At 39.7% G+C, this 25621-nt stretch overlaps 1 protein-coding gene across 3 annotated transcripts in view; it reads left to right on the top strand.

Annotated features, from left to right (window-relative positions):
* Positions 1-6261: 6261 nt before the first annotated feature.
* The window catches only part of SPHKAP (SPHK1 interactor, AKAP domain containing), a 70282-nt gene continuing 50922 nt past the window's right edge, over positions 6262-25621 (top strand). For 2 of the 3 annotated variants that reach the window (XM_032192953.1, XM_032192955.1), the window contains exons 1-3: positions 6262-6334; positions 9517-9585; positions 23315-23417. In XM_032192953.1, the coding sequence (XP_032048844.1) occupies positions 6312-6334; positions 9517-9585; positions 23315-23417 (195 nt within the window). In that variant the 5' untranslated portion in view covers positions 6262-6311. The remainder of the gene's footprint in view (positions 6335-9516; positions 9586-23314; positions 23418-25621) is intronic. The other variant, XM_032192954.1, reaches the window with a different exon arrangement.

Consider the following 25621-nt stretch of genomic DNA (forward strand, 5'->3'; position numbering starts at 1 on the left):
AGAACGGCCACAAATATGAAGCTGAGGAAATCAGTATTTTGGAGGATTGTAGCTAGACTTAGACAGTCTAGAGATGAAAAATATAATCCAGTGATTCTCATAAAAACTCGGAATTCCAGACCCATTTTCAATAATTACTCAGAAGAATTTAAAAATTCTATATGAATTCTCAAAATTTAGCTGGGTCAAGTAGTCACAGTCTTTTGAGTAAGTAGCAGCATTTTAACTCTGGAGTCATAGGAAGGAACAGTAAGTACACAGCAGTTGTGCAGTATATTCTCACAGCTCATACAACTAGGTTTGGAGGTGGAGAGAACAAGGTGAAGCCAAAAATGTTTTTTGAAAACTCAGGACAGCACAGATGGAGCCAAAGAGTATATTTGTGAATGTCTGTCCTGCCTACTCTATATGCATTACCACCTTTATATGCCTAAATACTTCCCTGAATGCTACAGATGATGGCTCATTGCCTACCAGCTGATGACTGTTGTCAGCTTCTAGTCTGATTCCGAATCACAGAATTTCTAGGTTGGAAGAGACCTGAGTGTATTATGTTTGACCTAACAGGAACTAAGTAGCCCAGTCTGAGTTTATTTCAAACATCAGCTTCTTTACCTGTGGAATAAAACAGCTCAGATCAGCTGAAATACTCAATACTCTCTAGTTTACTGAAATGAACCTGACAAACAAACCATTTTCAGCAGCGTATCTTCAAAACTCAGGGAAAAACTTTATTCTGTAAGATAAATTAAGAATATTTAGATTTAACTCTATCTTCCCTTCTTTTCCCCCCATCTTTTCTGGGAATGCATGTCGGCTGAAAATACCACGTAAATATGGAAGTATGAGAGATTGAATAAGTAGGTTTAATATTTATATTTGTAGATTAACTCAAAGATTTTGAGGTTATTTTAGCCAAAAATTTTCTTTGTAGTTACAGATACATATATAGATGAAAAATCAGTACAAGTACCACTTACTTTCTATGGTAATGATCTGCACTTATTAAATGGGGAGGCATGTCATCCAGTCTGGAGCCAAGTGGCCAACTGTACTGATTATTCTCTTTTCACAATGTCAACCAGCTACTTTTGTTAGACCATCTTCCTCTAAAGTTTCTAGCCATTGCCAGTGAGAAGCTTATGAGCTAGATCTAATACAAATTAAAGTCATTCATGGTACTTATTTGTTGCAACCTATTATGACACCTCTTCAACACTGGCTTGTTAACAAAGAGTGCTTTAACCATGGCCACAATACCTGTCTTGGCAAAGGTATAAAGGACTTTGATCTAACAAGATTGTAGAGTTAAATGACCAAAATTGTAAAAATAAATAAATAAATAAATAAAATTGTTATTGTACGAAAAAGTCTTCATCCAAAACATTTCCATATAAAAGCTAACTACCCAACCTTCAATGCTAACAGTTTAACTTATAAGAGTAACTACACATCCACCAAAATAGTAATATGTATACACACCACCTGCACAGCAAACATGGACAAAGAGAGATATAGAGGTGCACCAAAAATATAATTTAATTAACGTAGAGCCAAAAGGCCATGATAAGGATCTTGTTGTCACTGGATGAATTTTATTTTTTTCTTTGTTATGCAAGAAAGGTAGTCCATCTGTTGGGGATCAGACAGTGTCAAATTTATTCTGGAATGATTATTCCTCTGTCCCGAAAATGCTAAGATGTTGCAAACTTTTTCGATCTTGATTTTCTAAGCACGTACCACATGCTAAACTTCCCACATCCCTACTTTTAATTAGGACAGTTCAGTAAAAAGCAGCTCATAGGACAAGCAAAGGGAAGTGGAAAACAGAAATCTAATTTCCCCAGTCCCCCACAAAACTGATGTATTCCTGAAAATATCATCGAGTTACATCATCAGTTTAGACTGGATAGGTTTCCTGGGAAAAACCAAGTCATGCATAAGCAGAGTTTTCAAGGACAGCTTTTTACTGAAAGTGAAAAAAAACTTCAAACCCACCTCAGTGCCTTAGTGTAAGGTTGGCTCCCTCTGCCTTTTCAGGAATGATTGACATATTTTCTCATGTGATAGTCAGCTCTGTTTGGTACCATTGTTTCTGTTAGTGCAAACTGACAACTCTGCAGCAGTTAATTCTGCCTGTCTTCCCAACAGAAAGGATAATTAATTATTTTTAAATAGCTGCTTGGAATTTTTATTAAAGTCTAAACCAGCAAATACTGAAGGCAAACAGCTGGCACAGTCTGTATCCTGCGAAGGCACTTCTATTCTCTGTCCATGACTTTCTGTTACCCAGTGTGGGAACGCTGTCCTGGGCTGACACAGAAAGACAGGCAGAGCTAACTGAACTGCCACAGTAGTCTCTTCCTGTTGCCAACACATATCTAAAAGCTGAGGAGAAGATACACTTCCACTGACAGCTCTGAAATAAGTCAATGTGTGACAGCAATCAGTTCTGTTCTGTCAAGGCAGGTTGCAGGCAAGAGAACAGTTTTTTTAGGCAATGTACCCACACTGCCAAGCAATAAGAACAACTGCACAAAGCCAGACAGGGCCAGTTCCTCAGAAACAAAGGCTATGGGCTTTCACAGGAGGGGAGAGCAAGTACCTGAAACAAGGGCATTTCTGGTGGATTGTGAGGAAATTCAGGAGATAACTACTGGTTCCAAGAGGGGCTATAAAGTGGGTAGAATTAATAGCAGAGTCCATGTCCTCTATACAAGACGGGTTTGTGGGTTTTGCAGGATGATCGAGCCAGACAACAAAGAGCGACCAAGGGAAAAATAAAAGTAAATAAATAAGTAAATAAATAAAGACAGAGAAGGGATCAATCTTTCTTACCAAACTAAGAACCAGTATGTGTGTTAACTCAGTGCTATTTGCAGGAGTAAAGGACAGATGAGCAGCAGTGTTTACGATTAAAAATAATGGTTCAGAGCCGTATCACATCAGGGAACAAAGACAAAACATACGGGAAAGCATGAGCAACAAATATCTATGCTTCTAATCAGGGACAAACTTTTCTCTGGCACAGAGCTCTTCCCCTGACCATGCACAAGGGCAAGCAATCAGAAAGAAGTAGAGACTGGAAAAGCTTTTAAGAACTTCTGGAGTGCAAACATCAGTGAGAGAAAATTGGTATTTCCTTTCTTGAAACTGTCCCTTGCTGAAGATCTGTCTGTCCTTTTCTTTCACAGCAGGAACACAGAATCCAGCGGTACTGAAGAAGCTGTTCTGAAACCCAAATGCAGGAATGTGAAAACTGTAGCCTAGAAAGTTAAAGGACTTACAGCAGAATTGTTGGGAATGAAAAAGCAAAGAGAGTAAAAGTAGAAGAAGCAAGAGAGAGAACAGCAAAGACACAGAGAGAAAGGAATTGCATGCTGCTAGGGAAAAGGAGAGTAACTGAAGAGCTAAAGATGGGAAATGGCATGAGACAGTCAAATAGAACATCTGTAGGTAAGTAATGTCTGAGCTTCTCCAGAATTCATGAAGAATTCAGATAAGTAAAAGATCAGGGGATGATCTAACATTAAAGGCCTTACCCTTGGCAGTGACAAGAAGGTTCAAATAACTACTGTACATAAATCCAAGAATCAAGGCTACCAGAACAAAGAGAGGCTGAAATGCTCAGGATGTGTCCAAGACCTCAGAGAGGTTAGACAATAATAAACTAACCATATTGATGGCTGAAATAGATGACCATGTTCCATGACTGGTAACATCAGCTATGTCTATGTGTGTCAACAGAGCAGGCACAGCCCCACGATTGGTTATACTCTCTAATTGTTAGTGTTTTTCAAATAGAGGAAAAAAAAAATGGCAGTACAGAAAAATAATAATAAAAAAAACTACACACGCACACACCACCACCACCTGTCTGTATGAGGTCAAACTGTCAAACTGCTTTGCAAACAAAGGGAGTTAGACACAAGCCATGCTCTGCTCTGTGCCCATGGGGCAGAGAACAGGCCTTTCTCTAAAGCCTAGCTTTAATTACTAGCCTAAACACAGCCTAAAGAGACACCTAGGTAGAGTCACGTCTGGTCTGGACTCAATCTGAAGTAATAGTAGACATCTGTGATAGAAGAAATGTTTAAACACAGATAGATAAAGGGTAAGATAATGACAGTGAAGAAGGAGCAGACAAGCTACTAAATGAAGAAGTGTGGGAGATTAGGGGGCAGGTGGCAACAGGATTGAATGTATTCAAACGGGAGTGCCGTGACAAGGAAGAGAAAATAGGACACTTAAATCCAAAACTGGAGATTTGATGCAAAGTCATGTACTAATTGTTTAGAGAGGATTGGTGAAATTAAAGTAACCAATCAAGTGAAAGCTGATAGAAAATGTTAGGCACTGCTTGGGTTGAGCAATGATGTCTATTAGAGAAGAGCTGAAGGGAGACAGAGCCAACAGGGTCGAGGGACCCAACAGACCTGGGAATCTGAATGACCCCAAAAGATGAGGTGTGTATGGGGAGAACTGAGGAGGAGGAAAGGGCATTTAAGCTTCTTTCCAGGAAGGAGGGATGCAAGAGCAATTGGAGAGTGAGAAAGGCAGGACACAGTGCCATGGGGGCTGTGTCAAAGGAGGATGTAAGCAGTGCGAGTAAATTGGCATATTCACAGGTAACATTTCATTCAGTTTCAGGAGTGAGCAGGGCTTGTTTTTCCACTCACTCAGAGTCAGTCAGAGCCCGGAAAGATTCCTTAGGTCTCTGTGCTGTCAGATGGGCTGGCATTAGGCCAGCATGCTTCAGGTGCTCCCCTAAGAGGCTGTGTTGTCTTAGATTTCTCAGCTTCTCCACTTTGCATTTGAAACCCAGCACTTTCAGTTGCTTTGATTCCCATTTACCCATAGCCACCACAATGTAGCTATCAGTCCTGCCATCCCTCGTTTGTCACTTCACAAGTTGACAGATCCACTGCTAAAACAGCAAGGATAATCCATACCCTAAGTGCAAAGTCTTAAGAGGCGTTTTAAAATTAACTTGAAACTTTTTCCTCTGGTTTAAGCAAAGTCACCAAGAGCAAACTTCAGGTAGCCTTTCTTACACTTCCAGAGTAGTCAAATGATGCCACAGCTCCAAAGTTGGTTTACAAAGTGTCTGCACTGTAAATTGGAACAGAGAACAAAACCTGACATCATATATAAAATTATTCCCTCGACATGTCTCAGACCCTTCCAGACTTTGCTAAGCTTCATGACTTGGTAATAGCAAGGTGTAGACAGGACACAGGAACAAAGCATTTAAAGGACAGAAACACCAAGTCTCTGTTGCACCAAGAAAAGATTGCTGTCAAAGCAGGGCTTTAGCTGCCCTGGCCACCTGCCCTCCCTCTAAGTCTTTGAATTCGTTCAGTAAATCTCTGAACACAGCAATGACTAAAGAGCAGGGCTCACTGTACATCAGTTGCATTTCCAGCAGTGTTCGGGGATATTTACAAGTCCTTGCCACGGCCTTACTGCTGAACTCCTCTGCTGAACACTGAGTTTCCCACATAACTAACAGAAGCAAAGTCTCTGTGTCACCCCAGTGGACAGAGCAGAGCAGGGGCTGTGACCTAGAGCATAAACGTACTGAAAACTAATCTCAGGAAAAGGTGGATCGTGGCCATGGCTGGTGGTGATGCCAGTAACCTCCAGCCCTGAGAGCCTCACACCTGAGCCGAAGGTCTCCTCCCGACCACAGGCGGCTCAGCACAGCGCTCACCATCACGCTGTCTGCACCACGCCTCACCTTACAAGGATGCCTTTAACCTCACCTCTTTGTAAATTTACGGTGAGAAACCGATTCTAATCGTTCCTACAGTGCAGGTTCAGCCCAGGCACAAGATGTTTGGTACTGTCTTGGGGGGTAGGGAGGGTAAGACTGCTGCAAGTAGCAAGCCGCTAAATAAAATATCCTGAAAGCGGTCAAAACAAGACCGAGGCGTTTCACCAGAGCCCTCTCCCTCTTCTAAATTCTCCAGGCTCGCATCTGAGGCAGACGGACTGACAGACACATGGACAGACACAACCCTCGGGGCACTTAAGCCGCCCGGGTGCTGGAGCCGGGTCCCGCTCCCCGCTGGGCGAGCCCTGCGGACCCCCGGCACGGCTCCGCGGGCACCGCTTGGGGAAAGCCCCGGGGCCGTGAGGGCGGGCGGGGAGGCGGGCCGGGGAGGAGTGAGGCGGGGCGGGCAGGGCTGCCAGGAGCCGCAGCGGCACCGGCAGCAGCGCCGGGGCCGCGCTCCCGCTGCCCCGCCGCCGGAGCAGAGCGGAGCGGAACGGAGCGGAGGTGCCGCCGCCACCGGAGTCCCGTCACGGCCATGGCCGGCCGCCCCCCGCCCAGGTAGGGCCCGCACCGCGCCCCTCCCCGGGGGAGGAACGGCCCCGCCGGGCGCCCCCTTACCCCGACACGGGGGGCGGCAGCGGGCCCCCCTCCGTACCGGGGCTCCCCGCCGTACCGCGGGGCTCGCAGGGAGAGCGGCGCCCGGCCCGGGGTTGCCGGGGGGGCCCGCTGCCGCACCGAGGGAACCCGAGGGTGTTTGCGAGGGGAGCGGCGATGTAGTCCTTGGGTTTTCCTCTAACTGCTGTTTTTTCCCCTGCTCTAGCGTCCTAAGAGAGCCGGTGAGTTAATCTAAACGAAGCGCCGTTAGGGTGCCGCGCTTAAGCCGGTTCCGTGTGCGGACAGCAGCCGGCGGGCCGGGTCTCGGGCAGGGGCCGGGCAGCCGGCACCGCGCTCCTGACATCGAGCCGCCGCTTACGGGGAGCAGATTAGAGCAAAACTTCCCGCAAGAGGGAAATTGAAGCACAGACAGGAGCAGCCTGCTGGAGATGCGAGATACAGTTAAGCGTAATCTTCAGCTATCACAAGGAAATCGCATTTTGATGACAGCGGGCAGGCAGGAGTATAGAAATTGTGCCCGTTAGGTGCATTACGGACTGGCAGAGATGCAGAGCGTGTGCTGCAGGTGATTACGATTGGTTTTGTTTGGGTCATGCAGCGTCCCAAAGAGAAAGCTGAAATATTAGAAATTTAGGCTGTGTTCACTCAAAAGGAAGGCAGTGAAACGATACAGAGCTACCTGAACAGTCAGCAGCGGTGGGAGGGGGACACGTATTTAATGAGCGATAATCACTTGCATGAAAAATTGCTTTTATTTGTTTAAAAGAAAAAGCTTCAAAACACCCTCTAGAAGAGAAATGACTGAATAGGCTTTCAAATCAATAATTATTTTCTGACAAAATCTTAATAATGCTTTTGCACTTTGTTCTGAATTGCCTAACCTAGGAGGAATAACCCTCTCCCTTGGCATTTAAGGGTGAAGTTAAGAGGATTTAGCTTTTTCTTTTTTTTTAATTAAAAAAATAATCACCATTAGTATTTCCTGTATAAAGCTTCCCTACACACACACCAAGGTGATTTTATAAACTAGTGTTTTATGGGAAGCTGCAGTCTGGGGGTAGAAAGGACTCAGAATTTAAGGACAAAGACTTCCAGCTTGTCTGATCTGACATCCTGTATTTCACTCACTAGAAGGAAAAAATGGGTAAAACGCAATCTTGAACCCAGTAGCCCAGGTCAGGATAAAACAGACATTCCACAGAGATAGACTTAAAGCTACCAAGCTGGCATGCTGTTTTCCTTGCTTATGGTCTTGCTTTCACTGTTAAATGCTTGCTTCCTCATAGGGATACAACTGTCTTCCAACTCCACACAATTGTTGCTAAGCTTTTCGTCATCATAGAGAAAGTCTCTCGAAAAACCAGTCCAGCTCTAGAGCTCTGCTAGCTGGTCAGCTCTTCACCCTAGCTAGGCCTATATTACCTGGAAATACTGTCTATTTCTGTAGCAAGGCCAAGACTTAGCTCACTCCTGTAAGCAATGTACCTTTTTCTTCATACTGAAGGATGATTTCCTTTCTGCAGCCTAAGCAAGTCAGCCTTCCTTGCTCCTAGAACTGCAACTCCTCTTTTTCACCCCTTTTATCTCCTGTAGCTAGCATGTTGACAGCTGCTTGTTATTTTTTAATCAAGGTAACCCTCTCTTTGCTGAGCTACATAAACTTCGTATTTTCTGTCTGCAAATAAGGGTCAGAGGATCCCAGAAAAGCTGATAATTAGAAATGCCTAGTGCTGTAGTCACCAGCAAACTTTGGGGAAAAAAAGCACATTGGGACAAATAGCTATTCTTCATACACCTTCAGCTCATCATATCCACCCACCAGCCCCTAGAATATTTGGGGGATTTTAACTGGAAGCTACTTACAGCAGCTGCCCAGAAGCACAAACAATTAACGTTAGCATTTGGGAGTTAGCTTTATAGACCTTACCAAAGAAGGAAGTCTTACTGCCAAAATGTTAAAGAACAAACAGATTTTTGCATCTTCCCTGCAAAATCACTTTAGACATGGGCATGTTTCTGTGGCTGATCTTAGTCACATACACCCAGCTTGCTAAACCAGGGCCAAAGCTCTGCCTTCCTTGCTGACTCTACCATCACATGCTGTGATCACTACGTAAATTTGGGCTGCATGTTAATTTCTGCTCAGTACCTTCCCTTGCTTTCGCTTCCATAGCTGAACGTAAAAACAACAGGCTGTATCTGGATGCCTTCAGCAACCATGGAGCACAGCAGAGCAGAGCCTTTGGGCATCCACTGATAAATTAATTCTCCAGCAGTAGCTCTGGGAGTGAATGCTTACCCTGGGGATCACATGAGCAGTTGCAGAGAACTGCACAGAACTGGTAGCTGTCACTTCTTCAAGCAGCTAAAAGACATTTTTGGTAGACGTCGCAGTTAGGAACCTGCAACTGTGGTCCATAATGATTTTTAATTTATGGTGAATGAACAAAACTGCATTAAGTCCTTAAACCTACCAGCTTGCACTTTGCTTTTTCAGGAGAAAGGCAGGAAGAAAAACATGTGCATTATTTACATAGAAGCCAGGAACTGCTCTGCTTCTGTCCCCTGTATAAGCTATTGACTACCTGGAATGCTGTTGCACAGTTACCGTTTTTGGTAAAATTGCAGCTTTTCTGCTTAAGCTTATGAAACAAAACCTATAGACATACACAATTTATTGGCCAAGCCTGTTTATCTGAAAGTCATCTTAGCTGACATAGAAATAAGAGTCTTCAGACACTCGTCTTTTGGACTGGCACATGTTTTCAACTCACTTTTTGTGTGAAAACTGGAAAGAAAAGGAGGAATAATGTGTTCTTCACATGAGAATTAGAAGCATCACTGAGGCTTAGAAGCAACATTAGACTGAATTCAAAAGAATTAAAATGCATTCCCATGAAACACAGATGAGAAATACCAGCTTTTATATTTTAAACAGTGAAAAGAGAAGCCCAAAGAATGTTTGCTATCTTTTATAAACTCACTCTTCATGTACTACAAAAAGTTTTGTATCACCTATATGAAATAAAGTATCTTTGCTACATCCCAGTAATACTTGGTATTGCAGAAGACTTAAGCTCACAGAGCATAGATAAAAGCTAAGAAAAGCCTTTCTGATTTTATAGGTCCCTGTTGGAAACCAAGCACTTTTCATATTTGATCAATATGCTAGGCCTGATCAAAGATGCAGAGAGGTAAGTTAAGATATTCAAAGCTAAGAACAGATGCAAAAGCTGTGTTTTTATGAGACGTTTCTTACAGACAGTAGGCATGTTGCCCTTGATCATTTCAGTCGGTAACTTAGTAGCCAGACTGTCTAAGTGTCCTATGTCCCAGACTTCAGCTGGCAGCTGCTCCTGCAGTCCCGCAAAGCCGCCCAGATTTTGTATAGGAGAGAGAACAGATCTGGTGGCTTTGTGCTAAAATGGGAAAAGATGCTTTTAGGAATGAGTGAAATAAAACTTTGATCCTGTAAGGAGACAAAATTGCAGGCAATGACCCAAATTATGAAGTACTACAATCAAGGAACTAAGCTAGATCTAACAGTTTCTTTGAAGGAATCGGTAACGAATTGAAAGCAACAAAAACAGAACACCAGGAAGCAGTACTCTGAATTAATTTGGAGCCATTGTCAGTGATGAGTGGAATGATGGTTCCACTCATGGTTCATCATGTATGACCCATGTATGAAGTAGGCAAAGACTGAGCTACTCGAGGTGACGGGTAGTATTCGGTGAGACTGCCTAGGGTGCAGATCCATTCTCTGTATTTGTCCACCTTTGCGAACAAAAAGAGAAACAAATATATTACAAATCTTACTGAAATGAAAGAGAACAACTGAAGAAATCTCCTGAACTGTGTATTGCCAGAACTTTAATTATCAGGATAACTGCATGCGTTAGAGCAGTAGATGGTGTCACAAGTTTAATACTCTATGGATATGCTTTTCATTTGCAAATTAGCATGTGAATTAACCAAATGTTTTCATTGGAGTGGCCAGAAAATATATCTAACATGACCGTTTGTGAGATTCACCACCTTCTTAAAATGTCAGCTTGTATTGTCAATTTGATTGTCAGTGGTGGGAATTCTTGAAATGACACGCTCTGTTCTATTTTCAAGGGGAAATACTTTGAACAGTTCATTAACCTGGCTAACCTGTGTTGTCAAACAGGCAATAATTCTCAGAGGGATATTCTTCTTCGGTGAGGTCAAGGGAGAAAAATTCCTCTAAAAGCAGAAGCAACTTAGTATTAATGTTTGTAAGTCTGTGGATGAGAAATCTGCTGCCTCCAGCAGTGGGGTTGCGGGTGACAGGAGGAGGGAGACTTGCAGAAGCAGTAAAGAACTGAACAGCATAAATTCTGTGTTTTGTTTCACTAACCCAATATGCATTCTAGTGATAAAACCCTAGCGCTTAGCTTCCAGACTTGCATCTACACTTTCTGCTTTATTTTACCAATTTTACCTAATTTGAATTATTTAATCCAGGCTAGCCTAGCCTCCCGCATGAACTTCATACTTGCATCCATTACTCTCCTCTTTTAGTTTCCTTTCTGCTGCTATGCATCACCTCTCCCCTTCTTACTGCACTGCCTGTAATGGTATCAGTCATAGCATTTGCAGTGCTGCCTATGCTTACCAGTCTTTCTTCTGTATCACCCAGTCCTCTCCTCCTTCAAAACATCTCTCCCCCAGGATAGGCTTCAGAAAACTTCCATGGTAATCTGATTGGTGTCATACTTTGTTCCTTGTGCTGTGCATTTTATATATGTTTTAGGCTATGAGTTCTTTCCAATAATGATTGCAAGCACACTTATTAAGTTAGCAGGGTTTTGCCATTTCCTTCCTCAGCCTTAGGTTAATTACTTTATTATTTCTCATCAAATGTAATTTGTTAAGCTATAGTCTGAGCAGGAGTGAGGCAGAGTTAGGCTGATGGGAGCCTTCATCCACACATGGATAAGGAACCCCAGCACTAAAACCGCCTTCAAGTCACTCCCCGATGCAGCTGTCATTCATCAGCCACTTGGGGCTATGAACATCATAAACTGGAGCATGCACGGAAGCTGTATTTTAAGGCATGATTGGCACCTGCACAGCCAGAAGTCAGGACAGCAAGTCCCATGTTCAGACAGCAGAGTGCTCTGTGTGCCTGAGGTGCTGCACGGCCAGGGGCAGACTGCCAGGAGAGGCTGAGAGAGCTCAGCCAGGTGAGGATAGCGGTCCAGGATCGCATAATTCATATGGAGTATTGCTGTTTTTCTCTTAAAAACTAGTACAAATTTAGTATATGCTGATAAGTATTATGATTGCTAGCATTTATTTGGTGCTCAGTATAAATTTTAAATCTTCTTTTTTAGGATTTGCTTAGTCCTGTCAACCTTGGATTATTTTCATTAATCTCTTTAGTTTCCCTCATTAATTTTCTTCACTTCAAGACTTGAGTGATTATTATTAAATATCTGGCTGCTGCCAATGTCCATGACACAAAGTAGATAGTCAGCATTTTTTATCAAAGCTGTTTTCTGCTGGCTGTGGCATCACAATTTATTGTATACCTAATAAATTCTGCTTGACTGCTACCTAAGAAAAATTCTGTTCTAGATCTCAATGAAGTTTAATCTACAGCTGAAATAAAAGACTTGTAAAGAAATCTAACACAGAACCTGATGCAGTGCATGTTTCCCAGTTAGTGAAATGTGGTCATCGAGTCCTGTATAACCCTAGCAGGTCCATTTTAAGACCGGGTCCTACCCTCTACACTCTGTTTCTGAGCTAGCTCCATGCACTAGCTGTAACCAGCTTCCAAGAATTACGGGAGTCATTTCTTTTCTGGAAGAGTTTTGGTTTATTACGTGAATTGCTGAAAAACTGGAATTCATTGAACTAAGGAGTTTTGTGTTACAGTTAAAACCTCTTAAAAAGAAAGATGCACAGAATTTAGGATGCCCAGACTTGGATAATGGTTTACTGCCTTCCCAAAAATACCCTGGGCACCCATGCGGTGGAATGTTATATAGAATTAGTGACTTTGTAGCATTAACTAATCAGTTAGATGATGTGTAGGCTGCTTTTTTTTTTTTTTTTTTTTTTTTTTCTCTCTCTGCACAGAGGCTAATTTTCTTACTGGAGTGGCAGCACAGGATGTATGGGATAGGTAAATTCAGGAAGCTTGAGTGCAACCGTTCAGCCAAATGCCAGAACAGTTGTAAAAGGAAATGCATTCAGCAGCCCTAAGGGGGCAGCAGTGCTGCCTTGTGTGCTGACCTTAAGTTACTTGAGTTCCTTCAGCAAGAAAAACTTAAGGGGTCCTCGAGTAGCCTCCAGGAGATTGCATACTTCTAAATATGCCTCAGAATTTTGTATACCAGCTACAGTGCATCTCTGCCAGCAGTGGAGCTGCTCATTACATGCAGTGGCTTTTAAAGGGATTAAAAAAAAAAAAATGTATCTTAGTTTGCAGAACTGTATTTAAATTAGGTCCTTATCCTGTTCCCCCAAGATTCATTTATAGCTGTCTATGCTATTTCAGTCTGAAAAGGGAAGAGATCAAATCAGCAGGATAACAGTCCAACAACATGCTTATAGATCGCTATTCTATGTTGTCAAGGCAATTTCTTCCCTCTCAGACGAAGATGTGTATTACCATTGTAGATATCCAATAAAAATGAACAGTTCATTTATTTTTAAAAGGAAGAAAATTGCATGCTGTGATAGTGAAATGAAAAACCCATTGTCCTCCCACAAGTCTGGAATGAAACCCTCCCCTCAACTAGAAAAAAATACTTTTTTTCTGGAATATGTAAAAATATAGAAGTAATAGCATGGCTGTTGAGGGGTGTAGTTAAATGGTCATGTAATTTTGGCTTCATATTGTACCTGCCAATAAATTCAATCCTGTATACAATATATGCCATAAATCCACTGAAATCCAATGGCCACATGATTTGAATGTCTCAGTGGTTTGCATGATATAATTTAAATGTTAGTGTAGTTTCCTAATGCAAAGCCTTGATGCTGCTTAAAGTGCAGCCATATTTCTAAGGTTATGGAAATCAATACTGTACATTGTGCAATGGGCATCTGAGCATAACACGGATATGTCATGTACAGAGAAATGATTGAATAACTATTAAAAAAAAAAAACAGAGATGGACCATAAACAAATAACACTAGTGTAAATAATAATCCAAGTCCATCTAAAAAAAAAAAAAAAAAAAAAAAATTAAAAAAAAATATATATATATGATCTCTTGCTTTTTTTTTTCTTTTTTTTTTTTTTTTCTTTTTTTTTAAGAGCAAGAGATCATAGGACCATGTTTATTTTGGAATGGATTTCTTTTGGGTGCACAGAACATGACCTGTATATTATACTGTATCTTTCTCTAGCTGAACTCGCTACAGTGATCTCCCACTAGTAAAACAACAGTAATTTTGCAAAACCTGGATTTATGTGTGTACCGTTTTCTTTGTTCCTTTGAATTAGAGGATTAAGACTTTGCAGTGGTGAGCAGAGTAAAATCTAAATGCTCCCAAAGACCCAAGTCAAGAATCCATCTCTGCGCCCAGTGAAGGTCAGAGGAAGAGCACGGCTGCTGCTGGGCTCTGCTCAGGTAGTTTCATGCCTCTGCCCCAGAAACAATGAACACCTTCGGTTTACTTTGTACTGTTTGTTGTGGTCATTTGACACTTTAGGGTTCATTACAGAATACAAAATTGTCACAATACCATGTTATTTTTATTTTTTTAAAAAGCCTGGACAAGCTAACAGTTGTGATATAGGAATTGGGTTTAGTTCATCATGTATGACCCAACTAATTGGTCAGTTTCACTGAATTTACTGTAGGATCATTCCTAGACTATGGTGTAAGTGAATGTGTCTGCATCCGAACTAAAATCGTTCTAACAGAAACACTTATCCTCCTGTCTTCAAGGACCAAACATAAAAAAAGAGCAAGTGGCATCAAAGAGCAATTTCTTCTTTCTCACATTCTCTGCAACCAAATCTTCTCTTGGTTTCTGAGTTGATAACTGAAAAGCCCTGTCTACACGTAGTCTGGTTTATATTCTTGTGTTAGGTGTAAATACAAGAATACTCGATTAGCAAATACACGCTTAATCATACTGCACATAATGGCAAGGTTATCTGTGAGCTTATCCTGAGCTCAGTCAACAGTGTGTAGTCCTGCTAGATCCTGGGCATCCCAGGAAAAAGTCAGCAAGTATTTCAGGCCCAGTTATCACAATTTCATAGTTATTCTGAAGTTGATTGCAGAGCAGTGGCTGAAGAAGCTCTGGAGTTGCCACCAAGGAAAAAAAAAATTGATTAATTAAAATAAATAGCTCAGTGATCTGTTTCATCTCTAGACTCTCAGAGATAAGTTCCTTATACGGTTAGAAAGGCAGAAGATTTTAGGGGACAGAAAGGAGGAGGATTGATCTTGCCAAAAAAAAGAAAAAAAAAATGTTTGGACTGAAATCTCATGCTTTCCTTATGCTGCTTAAGCTGCAAAAAAATCAAGAATGTTGCCTTTATACGTGCCATTTAATCCTGTTAAACATACTATAGTCCAGGGAAAAAAAAAGGAAAAAAAAAAAAAGAAAAAAAAAAAGAAAAAAGAAAGAAAAAAAAAGGCAAGGTAGACGAAAAACAATGTTTGTAATATCTTGATAGAATTATATACAAGCATGTTTTATATTAGTAAACACCAAGATAACCAGGAAGGCAGCTTCATTTTTGTCACTTCTCTGATAATGTTATTGTGTTGTTAAAAAACAAACAAACAGACAAACAAAAAAAAAAACTCACACTTTTCAAACAGTGGTATTGAGCTCTTCTTGTCTCTATGTTAACACAAATTGCTGTTTATTGACATATTAACTTAGCATCAAAATTGATAAGATTTGTGTTTCATTAGGATATTAATAGGAAATCAGAGCAGAATTGTTCAGGAATGTTTCAGACATGTAAATTATGTAAAAATAAGTGTTTTGGATGAACAATGACAGAATGTATTCTTTGGCATTAAAATAACTTCAGAATGTACCCTGACATTTTAACTAGATAGTTTATGAATATAACTGCAGGTGGTCATAGAAACAATACTGGGTTGAAGAGAATAGGATATTTCTGAGATTAATTTAGATGAAGACACTTATTTTTAGACTACTGTATTATATTTCTGGAGTAGTTAGTTAAGGTAAAATCATTGGTTTGTGAACACTACTATGATCCTAAACAATGTTATGAAAGATTCAGCTCAAATCTGCACAGTTTGACTTTATTTCAAATAAAAAGGACTGGAAACAAGAATGTTTTCAGTAGAAAATTTCCAAGCTTCTCCTTTAAATATTGGGAGACAAATCAGCCCCTTCCTACTGTCATATTTCCAAAGCCAGATTTATTATTCCTGAGTAGAAGTGAGTAGGTACAAAGAATTTCCAAAAGTCTTCCTACCATTAGAAACACCCCATTCAGAACATGAAGCGGTGTTCCCCTTCCTATCACACACATAATACTGAGTACCTACCACATTGCACTCATGCTTTTACAGTCTATTTGTTTTGCAATCAATCTAAAAAGGAAAACACTGAAACATCTAGCAAGTTTTGATTAGCTACCTGCATTTTCTATTCAAATAAAATCATGACATACTCATTAGCTTTTAAGTTACAAACATTGTTGTCACCTCTCTCTTCCTTTCAAAAATATTTAGTATCTGTCTTGAATTTAATTAATGAAAAGCTTTTATAGAGTACAACTAAGATCTTTAAAAGGTAACTTTCAAGAGAGGTGTCAGGTAGTGAAATACTTGATAGCACATTTTGCACTCTGACACCCGTTTTGCCAATATTTGATTTGTGCTGCTCTAATGCTTCTAATCAGAAACACACTGCATGGCTCTATGGCAAAAGCTAGTTTAGAATCTTGACAGTGAATTTCAGCTATATGATATAAACAAGATGCCAAAAATATTTAACAAGCTAGTTAAGCAAAGATTAACATCCTGCACATGAAATCACCAGGTTCTTCCTGTCTTATGTTCCTCTGGTTCTCCTGAAATGCCCACCTGACAGTGTGTGCATAACAAGATGAGCAGACAGAGAAATCAAATTGTTTATTAAATGCAAGAAACATTTAAACCAGGCTTCTAAAAATTACCCAGTGTTTTTTGGCTTGAAAGCCTAATTTGCAGCATCTTGGACTTCATCTTGAAAAATGCTAAGAATTTCCAATTCTAGTTGAAATCTGCGGGAGCTGCACACACATTTGCTGTGTGTTTAATTTGGACTAAGTTTCACCAGATTCCAGCTGTGTCACCATGTTTTTTCCATTATTTTAAAAGAAGTAAGGTCAGATAACATCACACCCTCGGAATATTACACTGTGCTACACTAACAACGTAATCTGTATTCATTTCTCAAAGAATAGGCATTGCCTTCAAAAGTGCAGTAGTAAGGTAAGTTGCTTAATAAATACACAGTTGTTAATATTCTTGAGAGGAAACCCAAGTGTTTTCTCTTTGTCCTTTCTATAGCACAAGAACATGTGCTCTTGTACAGTGTACCTACAAATACTAAGTAAATAAGGAATTTTTGTTGGGAATATTTCTGATTTTATATTGCTGCTCACTGGCTTAGTAGTAGCAAACCTATTACTTTGCTGTAGAGGAAACAAAACTGACTTATTCTGTTCTTTTTGTAGTATCTGGATATAGCGGGTTCAGTCTGTCTCTCTCTAAAATCATCTTCTTGGTCAGTGCTGCCCACTTAAGTTAGGTACACATAAACAATTCAGTTTTTAGAATCCTTCCTTTAACAAGATTTATCTTTCCTGCAGTCAAACTCTCAGCTGTGCATTAAATTTCCCACTTAGCTGGCATGCCAGTGCTCTGTATGATCTCCTCACTTGTAGGGTAGTAAAGGAGTCTCAGCTGATCTGTCAGTCCATGTGAATTTAAGCCTCAGTTCCTTAGTCTTTCCCTACATCAGTCAGCCTTTTTCCTCATCAGACTTTGTCTGGTCCTTACTTGTTGATCCAGGACTTCTTTTTATATCTTCTTGCTATTTTTCCTTAAAGGATTCAGTCACTAAATAAAGGAAGGGAGGAATATTTCGCAGTAGATCACACAAAATTTTGTTAATTCACTTTTACAGTTATTCTTCCATTAAACTTGTCTCTTCTTTTGTAATATTTTTAAAATGTGTTTTGAAAGGAGTCCGAGCATTGCTAATGCTTGCAAAGGCTTCTAGATTTTTATTTTTTGAATTGAAACAGAATAAAGGGCACTCAGGGCTCTGGAAACATGGAAAGTAAAGGCATCGTATAATTATGGGTTGTATAACCCATACAATATTATGTGTTGTCTTTGTTCTTGTTTTTCGTTACTACACAGCAAAAGACCTGGCATTTTTGCAGCTATATCACCGATAAAAAATTAAATGTAAATCAAGATTACCCAATAAGCATGGTGAAATGAGCAATCTCAATATAAAGGCTTAAACTTCTGCTCTTTTTAGTGAGCTAGTTTTACTAGCAACCTGATCCTGTACCTGTTAGACTGCATAGACACTCAGGTCTGATAACGAGGGGAACTATTCAGTATTTTCCATTCCCAGTGAAGTCAGTAGCAGCCAAGGGAGACTGAAACAAGTCTATGAATACCTTAGAAGATCAGCCCCTGGTATTGCCACTGATTACATTCTGCACATGGGTTCCAAATCCATAACAAAATCAGAAAGACATTTGTTTGAGGTATTTATAGAGCATCTGTTTGACTAACCATCTGTGCTCTGATTGAAGTATACACATGGTCCAGACTGAATCAAAACCAATTTTGTGGATTAAAATAGTAACTTTGACAGTGTTACATCTAAGGATTTTACTGCTAGTGACTTTATTGACCTGTTTACATAAAAAGGTAAATTTTAAAACTGCAAAATATGAAAGGTAGCATGAGAAGCAATGTGACTAGTATGTCCACTTCAAAAAGGCTTTGGACTTTGAAGTTAAGGGATTCTGCTTGAACACAGCATGCCTTGCAAAAAACCTGTTTGTTTAGGGTCTGGATTAGGCTAGCTGCCTTCCTCAATTTCTGAGTAGCTTTTTGGTTTATTTCTGAGTACAAAGTGAAGAATATGCTGAAGAATTGTGCCGTGCTTTCACTTGTCTCATATTTCTATTTCAAAATAAGATTCATACAGTTTTCGGTGGCAGTAACATTCAGTACAGATATTACCAGAACATAAGAAACGTGGCCGACTGTAGCTTGGAGTTAATTGCACTGAGAAACCTCACTTTGTAAAATTTGGTTCACTTACTTCATCAAGATTATCTTTTCCATGGATCAGTATGTTTTGTATGTTCCAAATGCTGAGATGAGGGATCATAATGAAAAGATGAAAAGTACTAGGCTATAATAGGATTAGTTCAAAAAAAATTGTAGTGGTCGCTTATTATTTATTGAACTTGTTCCTTCGGACCAATTACTAAACAGCAAGGTTTTTTGAAGCAGGTTATGATTGTTCAAGATGGTAGGAAATTGAAGTTTCTGATATTGTTTCACAAGATTAATTTTCTTTAGTGATAACCTGGGGAATTCTATAAATTACCTCTTCGTAGTTGATGTAGCACCATCTGCCACATCTGCAAAGAAGGTAATTATTTTTAGGAGCAGCTGTGGTTTTTTGATTAAGTCTTGAGTCATCAAGGTCAGTATTTCTGAATTATTCAATGTAGGAAAATAGAAGCAATTGCTTTGCATTTTGTTCAATAGCAAAGGATGGGTTTCTATTACAGTTAATGCCATAAACCTCATAGCTCTTTGCTGCAGTCCTCCCATTTCCAAGAATCTGTTTGCATTCTTAGTGAGACAATTTAGCTTTGTAGGAAAGAAGTATCAATCATAATTCATGTATCAGTAAAACAGCATCTGGTGGCATATAAATGACTCTGGTAACTCTTCTATTGATGGATGTATTAAACTGAAAATAGCATGCTTCTTAGCATCAGGCCACTGGTTCGGGTTCCCAGCTTCAGTTTCAAAAGGTGAATTGTAAATTTGGATCTCTGACACCAAAGGAAAAGTCATTCTCTCACAAGATCCAGAACATTTTTGGTAGATATTACAGAAGATGTGCACCCTCTACTGAGCACTGTACTGACTGAAGCCCTGCAATAAGCCTTCCTCCTACAAAGATTCCTCATTAAGCCTTCCATGATAGCTCTAAATCCAATGAGCAAGTCCAAGTCAGATCAGCATTCTCCATCAGGTGCTAAACAAGGGGAGCCTAGGAAAGGTGAGAATTAGGACCTGAAGCCTTCAACAGCTTGCTTTATCTTGCAGTGAAAAGGCGTTGATCTGTGCCTGATGACTTGAAGGACTAGTGCTTTGTGTAGACTCCTGATGTGCTTCAGTAATGAGCATAGGACATGAATGCAGACTTACCATTTGATGATGACACAACCACATCTCTGCAGCAGTTTCTTTCAGCTTTCTGCTGTTGAGAAACTAATGAGAGCAGGCAACTTCTCAGAAAGACAGAATAGTTTTTCACTAGGGAGTTGATGAAAAGTTGGCCTATCTGACTGGCTTTGCTACAAAGCAAAAGGTGGCACAGCAGAATGGCCTGAGGAGGCTCTCAAGAAATCACATAACATGTTGAAAATTGAAGCTTAGAGAGGAGTCTATTAAGAGAGGAAACTGATCTAATGGAAAGAAGAGGTAATTGTAAAAGAGGTGTTGAAAAGACAAACCTGTGTTCTGTGTTGAATGAAAGACCCATGAAAGTAGCTAGACAGAACCTGATACTGTGCATCTGCTTGTGTTGTGAAAGATTTCATTTTGTGATATTGGATGGCCAACCTGAAGAAACTCAGCTGGGTGCTCGTTTTCCCATCAATTAGTATGTGCTGCTGTGTATCTGCTTTGCATGATACCTATGGTGTTCACGTAACTGACTAGCAGTGGTGGCAAAGATGTGGGTGTATGTGTTTCTCTGTACTTCGTTTATAAAGTGTACATCCATAAACTCACTGAAAAACAGCTGAGGAGTCTAAGACTGTTCCCAAATGTAACTCTTATAATTTTGCATTTATGCATGAAATTTTTTCCCCTTTTCAGTGTTTGTGAACCCTAACAGGGTGAACTGCTTTGCAAAGAGTGAAAAGCTAGAGTTTGTTCTACTAGCACAGCTCCAGACCTGAACTGCAATGCAGCACAAGGATAAGGGTTTAGCTCTACAGCCACAGCACAGGAAACATGAACCTTTAGACAAAAAAGAGCTCCAAAGTTTTATAGATCCTCCTGAATGTGTTGCCTCTTGTTCTGGGAAACAGTTAGTGGTTTTACCTATGCACAGAGTAATCAGCTGGACGTGAACTATATCTCTGACTACTGGGATAGCTGGCATGAGAATTTAGGTTTATGAGATTTCAGTAATTTCAAAGACAGTTGCTTTTGCCTTTCTGAACTTCAGTCTGAGACGAAACTGTTTCTCATTCAAAACATATAATAACATTCTACATTTATTTCACTCATCAAATAACTTTAACTAAGTTTTCTATATTTACAAATGAAAAGTCATTTATTTTGGAAAGTAAGCAGATTTTAAAGAATCAAGAAGATGCTATAGATCTTTTTGCTTTCCACATGACTGGGAAGACTGCTTTACTGCTGTATGGAAGTTGCAATGCGTTACCCCTAACTGGAGTACCATCCAGAAATAGCACAGATTTGCTGTTACTCCAGAGCATGACTCCTTAACTTTATTTTCTAGCTATACTTTAATACATTACTCTATTTGTACTGTTTAATTGAGGTCCAAAAAGGCCAGCAGTTAGCAGCTACACCATCATCTTTGTTCTTTTAGACTCATTGACACTCTGCCATGTGAGTTCAGTTACCTGCACCCAGTACAATTGAGAGCAACACTCATTGTCAACATACCAGCTCCCTGCAGGGCAAAGTCACTCGGTCTTTCTGTAAGGGAAGAGAATGAGAAAACAGTGGCCATTGTTCTTCAAGATGCAGGTCAGGCTTGATTATAACTTACTATTAGATTGCACAAGTGATGCATCTTATAAAAGGAGGCCATGCACAGCCTGTGCTGGGAAGTCCTGAGCTGTACGGAGTACAGAGGAAGCCGCTAGTCTAAATGTGGAGTTGTCAAGGAGGGCACTTCACTTATACGGTATTTGACCTTTGAATATGATGTTCTTATTTTTAATGAAGATATAAACCTGAGTGACTTCATATGTTTAATGTCCTTCATTCTGCTAAAGAACAGCATATAAGGCTTACAAAGTGCTATTTCGCGCTTTCAAATCCCAGAGAAATACTTTTATCTATACAATCTCAGCAACAGAGTGGTATTTTGTAAACACCCAAAACTCTTCCTTCTAAATACAAATGGTGCTGGTATTTTAGAGAGTACTGGGGGTATTGCACCTTTCAAGTAAAGTCAGGAAACATAAAGGTCTCCTTTATGTTTGTGTGTGTTCAGTCCTCCCTTCATGAATCTTCCCCTTAGTTAGCAATGAATAAGTGCTAAATTAGTTTTATATTTTTCGTTCAATGTCCTAATTCCAGTGTATAAATTTTGTGTTCTGTGTTTGTTTGTTTGCTTTTTCCAAAATGTATGGAATAGTACCTCACATATCAACAAAGTTACCTGTCCGTGGAAGTGGGAATATCCATATCTGGTCCTAAACAGATTATCAAGGATTATTAAATAAAATATCTGTACATGAACCTTTGAGAGAAATGTAGCCTTACTGATGTTTGACTGTGGATTTGTGCAAAAAGCTGAAAGTAGCTTCCTCGTAACACATTGACTTAAGCTCTAGTGAAGGTGACTTAATGAATATTCATTTTAGTTTTCAGTTGAGAAAACTAGATTTCATGTGGTCTGTTATCCTGTCAGAAATGATGACAGATTATTAAACCACGGTAACCTGTTTGCTTACTATGGTCTATCACCATGTGTTCCGTATCTTCTCATAGGTAACTTGCAGTGAATTAAAAGAACCCTACAGACCCAATTTAAAAGCAGAACATGATGCTGTTGGGTACTCTAGGAAATTTCTGGAGAAAGAGGCCTTTAGCTCTGTATGGCTTCTGATAGCTGTCACACTATGTTCAGAGAGAGAAGTTTCACTAAGCTTGTGACAAGTCAGTTATGATGTAGAGGGAGATCTTACCTGGCTGGCCTGAATGATTCCAAATGTACTGTTCAAGCGGTGATACCAGCTCTGCATGGAAATAATTTGTTGAACTTACTTATCTTTATGGCTGTGTCTTTCACATCAACATCATCCCAAAGTGAGTGTGGCTTTGCAGTATACAACTGGCTCACAAAACAGACTGTGCATGGCTTACCTTTGCTCTAAACCTACAGTATAGCAAGCTGTTCTGCCTGGGTTACAGAATTCAACCACTCTTGTTGTGTGGGTGTTTGTTTGTTTGTTTACATTTTAGTCACTACACCTTAACTTTTTCAGCAAATGTTTCTTTTTATAATGTCCACCCGGGTGAATTAATCCAGGAAGTATTTCATTTGCTGTTCCAAGCTGCTTACTTATAAAAATGAGCTAGTTCCATGTTTTACAGTATGATTCAGGAGAGATGGATGTGATTACAGGCAACTATGTGTTATTCTCCAGTCTTCAAAAAGCAATGGTCTGCTATTTCATATTCATGTAACATTGCTCCAGAGAGTTGTCCAAGAAAGGAAAATTAAGGTAATAGATAGGATAGTAATGTCAGCAAGGAGACTATAGACAGCTTCTTGTAATCGAGGTTTAAGTTACATCTCTTTAATCCATTGTAGTTTTGGCATCATTTGAGTTATCTACGTAGCTGAGTCACTGGAAAGGTTTTTGGGGGTTTCTTTTGTGTGTTTTTTTCTTTTGTTCTTCAGCAATTTTGAATCTCCACTGATGCAAGAAGTCCCAGAGCACCAAGGCAACAGCACAGACAGTTCGGGAAGCAGTTTGGGAAGCTCTGTCACAGCATGTAAAAAGGTAACTTCTAAGTTTATGTTATTTTCAAAGACATATATATCCTGGCTTATAGCTCTTCTTTTTAGCTTTTACTTTTATTGAGAAATACAAAATTTAACTGATGCCTAAAGAAGAAAAGGACTGATACAGAAAAATAAATTCTGGACGCTGTTATGGTATCTTGCAATTTTGCATGCATGGTCTATACTTGTCTTGCTGCAAAATATATTATATACATGTGGGAGGTAAGTTTCCTAAGTATTTCTTGTTTTCCTTGATATCTGGAAATGTGAAATAAAAGTCATAAAGAGCATGGATAATTTCAGAACTGCTCTGTGATAGGTTGCAAGTTTCTGGGTCCCAGCCCGAGGATCTAGAGCTTTGCTTCTCTCAGGTCAAAATGATGCGGGGTCTTTCATGGAAGGGAGCTTTTCTGCCTTCCCTAGTATCTTGCTAGAAGAGTTTCAGCAACTGAGGAAGCAGTATAGATATGACCATTGCTGCTTTTGTTGTCTCAAAATGGCTTTATATGTATTTATATAATTTGGAGGATAGGGAAAAAAGAAAGCAGTGCCTTTACGTGTGTCATTAGGAAGAATCATGTATGACTGGCAGTAGTTCATGCATGTAGGTAATTTCAGTACAACTCAGAATACATGGATGCAGACCTTGGATGCTTCCATTCACTCCTGCTCCCCAGGGTCAGGCTGTGGCCATGCAGCCCAAGGGAAGACCACTACCAAAGACCTGTTGTGGATGGCAGGCCTTCTTTTGTCTGTCACTTTGCAATAACCCTCTGAGCTCTATTATTTCCCACATAATAGATTAATTCTACTTCTATTCATACTCTATTCATAGTAGATTATTTCTAATTCACATAATTCTAGAGCTAATAAGGAAGCATCTGTTTTACAAAAAAAAAAAAAATTATAAAACTTCAGAGTTCAATCCATTTCCCCATATTTCTTAATAAGTTTTTCTTTCCTTCACACTGTAATAATTATGTTTTTTCTTTTACTTTTTTTTTTTTTAAATAAATGACAACAATTTATATGCATAAACAGAGATGGAAAGACAAAACATGTAGAAGATAAAGATTTATTTCCCTTATACTTCTGAAAACTCCACTGTGTTGTGTGGATGTGAGGCTTGTGACTCTCACTCAAACTGTGGATGTGAAGGTTGAGTATTGGCTGTCTAAGATTTCAATAACTGTAAAATCACTGAAATAAAAAAAACTCACTAGACTAATAATCTGTACGATGGGATTGGGCATCTCCAGCTCATCCCAGCCTGACTAAAAGACAAAGTGTCAGTATTCCATTTGTTCAAAAAGCTTGCTTATTTGCAAAAGAATACCTGAGTTTTTTTTTGTTTTGTTTTGTTTGTTTTGTTTTTTTTTATATACATGCTGCTGACTATAACTAGAATCTGTAGAAATAAGCAGAAAAATATGGCTGAACATCTTAGATTTTTGTCTAATCTCAGAGTTGGTCGTTTTAAGTAAGGCTGAAGGACAGTGGCACAGCACAGAAAAGTGCTTATAAATGTGTTTATAAATGTTCCAAGCATGGTCACCTCCAGAAGCATGACTTACAGACTTGCCTTTACCTCCCAATTTAGAGCTGCTTCACCTGTCTGATCCCTTACATTTGAACTTTTCACTGTAATTTGAGTCAATTTTATGATTGTAGGCACGCTAAAAAAAGTGATTCACTTCTGCCAGCACTTCTGACAAACAGCAGGATATTTTGGGCTTCTTTACAGCATTGTCACAGAATGTGTTAGCATTCCTTATTTGGGGAAAAAGGATACAGAATTATCAAAGTAGGACATTACTTTCTTTTTTATCCTAGATTAGTTTCGGTGATTTGTTTATTTATTTATTTTAAGTTAGATGTGTAATTGGTACTGGAGTGAAACCCTATGGGTTGCTGCTGCAAGGGAAGAGTTTGAATAGTTCACTTGTGGGTTCAAGCATTTGGCATGAATGGCTCCTGTTAGGAACCATATGAGATGTGGCCTTTTACCACACAGACCAATCTGAATAAATGCAGAAAATGTGCCCCTTGAAAACTCATTCTGTATGTTCCACTCTCATATCTTTTTTGATGAGTAGTAATTAACCAAAGCAATTAAGATGATCTGCCATGAAGACGCAGATGTTTCACTTGTGGAGCAGGGCCATTTTAATGTTGTCTCAGTTATAGATATTTACTGTATTT

This window comes from Aythya fuligula, chromosome 9, assembly GCF_009819795.1.
Source record: "Aythya fuligula isolate bAytFul2 chromosome 9, bAytFul2.pri, whole genome shotgun sequence".
NCBI classification, from domain to species: domain Eukaryota; kingdom Metazoa; phylum Chordata; class Aves; order Anseriformes; family Anatidae; genus Aythya; species Aythya fuligula.